Source organism: Haematobia irritans, chromosome 4 (assembly GCF_050003625.1).
Source record: "Haematobia irritans isolate KBUSLIRL chromosome 4, ASM5000362v1, whole genome shotgun sequence".
Taxonomy (NCBI): Eukaryota; Metazoa; Arthropoda; class Insecta; order Diptera; family Muscidae; genus Haematobia; species Haematobia irritans.
In genome coordinates, this window is record NC_134400.1 from 106,852,490 (window position 1) to 106,857,648 (window position 5,159).

Consider the following 5,159-nt stretch of genomic DNA (forward strand, 5'->3'; position numbering starts at 1 on the left):
AAATTTTGTCAATCTTTTACTTCTACAGAAATTTTTGTCAAAATTTTATTTCTATAGAAAATTTTGTCAAAATTTTATTTCTATAGAAAATTTTGTCAAAATTTTATTTCTATAGAAAATTTTGTCAAAATTTTATTTCTATAGAAAATTTTGTCAAAATTTTATTTCTGTAGATAATTTCGTCAAAACTTTATTTCTATAAAAAAGTTTGTCCAAATTTTATTTCTATAGAAAATTATGTTCAAATTTTATTTTTATAGAAAATTTGTTTCCAAAATTTTACGTTTATATATTTTTTCTATAGAAAGTCTTGACCAAACTTTGTCCAAATTTTATTTCTATAGATAAATTTGGTCAACATTTTATTCGATTGAAAATTGGGACAAAATTTATATATAGAAAATTGAAATACCTCTTAGTTGGAGAGGAATATTTTGCAAAATCTACCAATTCATAAAGAATTCTACAAATCATTAAACAATTTACCGTTTTTTTTGGTAGAATTCTATCAATTGTGGAAACCGTGGATATAACTCGATATACAGCATTTGAAAAATGCTTTACATTCTGCAACAGTACAAGGGAAATCGTAGTTTCCAGACTCTCACTCAACACTAGTGTTTTCAAGAAATAACCAGCAAACTCTTAAAAGAAACATGCACATGACAGGCCATGCAAACAAATTTTTCTCAACTTTTTTGCTATTGCATAAAACCAAATTGAACGTGCAGAACACGAATTTACTATAAACTCGTCTCCATGGCCATCGCAATATTAACATCAAGCTATGAAAAACCCAATTCCCACAAACGTAACTGAAATTCAATTTAGTATCCTGTATTTGTGCCCAAATGGCAACGAGGGTTCCGATGATGGCTAACAAATTGGGGGTCCTTCGAGTTCTCTTTACCGATTTTCAAAGTGGAAACTTTTTTCTGATATAGAAACTGATGGCTCAAATCTATGGTAAATGTTATTTGGCTTTGGGCCGGGTTAATTTAGCTCTTCCTATATCTCACTCTATTTTCAATCGCCCTGGGTACTCCTATTCCTGTCCCACAAGGTATTTTAGGGGGAAATAAAAAACAAATTTTTTTTGAGTGGGCTTCATTAGAAAGACATCTCTCTGCAGATTGCACTTTTATTTAAGATGAAAAAAGGGGTTCTTTTTCCGTTGTGTTGTCTTAATTAAGGTACATTAGCATTTAAGGGATACTGAGCGGTTGTTAAGAGCATCTTTAAGAGCAACTTAGATGGCGATGGCACCGACGGCGGTTTCATCACGGAATTTAACCTTGCCGTAGGAGTCTTTGTAGAAGCCTGGAAATAAGAAAGATAAGTTTCACAATAAATATTCGCTCAGTGTGGAAAGGAGGAGGGGGGCGAAAATGGGTCAAGAGATGAAATCGTAACTAGCTACCAACCTGAGTCGATTGTTCCAACGAAAGAACGTTTGGGGGCCAAAGCAGAGTACAATGGGGTCAATGGGCCATAAGGACGGACCAATAGAGGAACACCAATTTGATGACCGTAGTTGTGGACGGCATGGAAGTTAACTTCATCGATTTTGGCAGCGGAAGCCTTGGCGGCAGCAATGTCGGTAACGGCGGCAGCGGCAGCTTCGGCATTTTCGGGGGCGTAGACGGCATTGTGTCCATAACCATGGTGGCCATAGCTATGTTTGTCGTAACCGTGGTTGTCATAACCATGGTGACCATAAGGAGCAGCGTAGTCAGCGCTGACAATGCCGATAACGGCGATAACGGCCAAAGTAACGAAAGAGAATTGCATGTCGACAAAAAATTGGATTTCTCCTCTAATGTGTCTTCAGGAAAGCGTCTGTTGAAACTAATGTTGCCCTAATGGCTAAAAAACATTTTTATAGTGAACTCATTTTGGCCAGCATCCAGATCTCCTACGTGACTTAAACTACAATTTCCACAAGAACTCCAAATGCACCGTGTGTGTGGTGCGACGCGACGTAGTCATCAAAGCCCCCCAATGTCTTTTGTATTCTTTGCGTGGTGTTTGGTCGTCTTGTTTTTCTGTATGTGTCTTATTGCAGTTGCTCCATCCGTCCAACCATCCACCTAACCCGCGAACCATCCATTCAACCTGAAACCTAGTCCCATCATCTTCCATTTCTGTCCATTTCTGTAGTAGTAGTAAAAAACCACAAAACGGGGACTGTTGTTTGGTCAGTTAAGGTGGTAGGTGATGTCTGGCTGAGTGGGCTAGCAAGGTTGATTGATTGTCAAACTGCGACGTATGCAGAGCTTTATGGGTTAGCAAGCGGTGGTTTTGTGGATCGTATTAACTTTTATAGGTTTTCTTGCCTCTGGTCTGTTGTTCTTAGCGCATCCAGTGATAAAAAGCTCTTTTAGCATTTTGTATTTTCATATACCACAGTGATAACAAGGAAGCCAATTAAAAGCTAACTAAGGAACGTTTAAAGTTGGACGTTGCCGACTATGTTATACCCTATGCTATTCTCTAAGACATGCAATGGCAGTTTCCCCGCAATTCGTGGGTGGTCGTTGGCCAAAAAGAAGTATTTTTTGTGTCAATTAAATAAAGCAACGATAGCAAATCAATGCTTACACTGAAATGTTTCCCAATTAAAATTTTAATTTGATTTACCCCCATTTTCATAAAGCTCCGTTAGTGTTCCGTTAACTAACCAACTTTTAAACCGTATTATGGACGAGGCTGTCATCTTGCCTTTATATTCCATAGGCCAGTTAGGAACTTAACTGACGAAAATGTTTCTGTTAAAGTTAACCGGAGAGAAGATATTTGCAATTTACTTTCTGTTAACTGGCAGTTAAAGCCTAACGGAGCTACATGAAAATGGCCGTTAATAAAATTTATTTTTTTAAGTTAGGGTATAATAACTTTGATCTACAAAAAATGTGCCTACCAGAAATATTAATTTTAGACCACAACAAAATGTGTACCGGATGACTCGGAATCCCCTCTTGAATCCATTTAGCTCTTGGTATTCGTTCGTCCGTCAGTCCGTGTATTTGTTGTTCGCAGGATTCCGGTAGCAAGTATTAAACCATTTTGATTAAATTTGGTACATAGTGTTTTTCCCATATCTACACGCAAAGAAAACTGAACGTTTGGAAAACGTGTATCGAAAACAGAACCTCTAACAGAAGAGTTAGAGGTTTTTGAATTTCTTCGAAAATTTCAATTTTTTACACCCAATTTTTATTTTTACAAAATTTTTATTTTTACAATAAAAAAAAATAATCTTTGTTCCAAACATTTTGGAACAAACATTTTGCGAACATTTTGGGAATATATGTAAAATTAAATTATTTCTGTTTCCAAAAGTTGTATTTTTAGAAAGTGGTCAACTAAAGGTATGTTAATGTGAAATAAGATTTCTTTACATTGGCTCGAGAGCACTCAAAACTATGCTCTATAAATATAACTGCTTGACTGTATGCGTTGTTTGAGCGTTGATGACTATAGCGATAATTGTCCATATTTGAAAATTTAATAACAATCTGATCAGAAATGTCTGAACCTACAGAGTTATTTTGCCACTAATATTGAGTCCATTATTAAATAAATGCATTCTGACCCCATTTATCGAAATGGCATGACACATATATATTTGATCCGATTTCAATAGCGTTCGTCTCTGTACCAAAAAACCGCCACATACCAAATTTCATCAAAATCGGTTAATAATTCCGACCGGATTCCTGCGAACAACAAATACATGGATGGACGGACGGGCACCAAGCGCTAGATCGACTCAGGAGGTGATTCTGAGTCGATCGGTATATATTTTATGGGGTCTAAAATCAATATTTCTGGTAGGCACATTTTTTGGCAGATCTAATTTATTATACCTTGACCACTATGCGGGTTAGGGTATAAAAAGAGGAAATCGCTCAATTAGTGTGGTAATAAATCAAGATGATATTATCCAGATTTGGTTGATACCACAGAAGGATACCTTGTGCTAAATTAGAGTTAGATCGGGGACTAAATAAGACTATTATGGTCAGAAATAAAGTTATAAGGAGTACATTTTTAAAAAACGGGTCGTGGGTTCGATCCATGCTACGACCAAAGTTTTTTTTTGTTTTTTTTTTTACATATATTCCAGATATGTTCGGAAGATTCCGAAAAAATGTTCAACATTACATTGTACTATATTAAATTTTGAACTGTAAAATGTGTCTTATTAAAGACCAAAAGTCAGAAAACAACAGTTTTTGATATAAATGAAATTGACTGTGTTGTTGGTTCCAAAATAACTTTTTTTATTGAAAAAATAAAAATTTTGTAACAAACGAATTTTTTTTGGTGATAAAAGTGTAAAATTTTCGAAGCAATTCAAAAAACTCTAACAAAAGAAAAACGTTTTCAGTACACGTTTTCCAAACGTTTTTTTTTCTTTGCGTGTATGAGGAAACACAATGGATCAACATGGTCTAAGTGGGATCCAGCCGTTTTTTTGCTACGGGCTGGTCTCATCCTCCGTAACCTAACCTAACCTACACTCACAAAAAAGTGAACCCTACACAGAAAAAAATATTGTGGTGAAACCAAAGATTTCATGTTCTTTAAATGAAAATGAATGCGAATTTAGCTTAGAATGAAGACGCATTTCTCTGTTATAAAACTTCTTTCCTTGCCCAAAAGTCGATAAACTTTTCAATGAAGACCTCTTGTCCTTATTGTTAAGTGATTCGATTTAAAAATATGTATATTAACATGAAAGAAAATTTCGTTTGACTAAGGTCAACATGGCTTTAATAATTCTGAAAAATTATTCCAAATAAATGTAATTCTCTATAATTTTTTTGTTTTTTCGTGCATCTTGATTACAGACCAAAAATTCGTTCATAAATAGGATATGTTTTTCAAATGTTTATTTTAGAGACTTTTTTACTTCAAACATAGCATAATTTCTAGTTGAAGACGAGTCTCAATTTGAATTTTTTTGCTCTCTTTAACACATTTTTAAAGGACTTTGAAATAAAATCTTTTCCTAGAGAAAAGTACGCAAAACTATCCTTACTTCAATTCACTGTTAGCGTAAGAATAAAATCTTTGGAACAGGACATGCTTTTTCAGTCTATATAAAGGGTGATTTGTTAAGAGCTTGATAACTTTTTAAAAAAAAAAAACGC

At 34.8% G+C, this 5,159-nt stretch overlaps 1 protein-coding gene across 1 annotated transcript; it reads right to left on the reverse strand.

Annotated features, from left to right (window-relative positions):
- Positions 1–1,163: 1,163 nt before the first annotated feature.
- Cp16 (Chorion protein 16) lies at positions 1,164–1,851 on the reverse strand. The gene is made up of 2 exons (XM_075306135.1): positions 1,425–1,851; positions 1,164–1,320 (listed from the first exon to the last, which is right to left on the reverse strand). Exons 1-2 carry the CDS (start codon positions 1,789–1,791, stop codon positions 1,250–1,252), a joined length of 438 nt encoding a protein of 145 aa, XP_075162250.1. The 5' UTR covers positions 1,792–1,851; the 3' UTR covers positions 1,164–1,249.
- Positions 1,852–5,159: the final 3,308 nt, after the last annotated feature.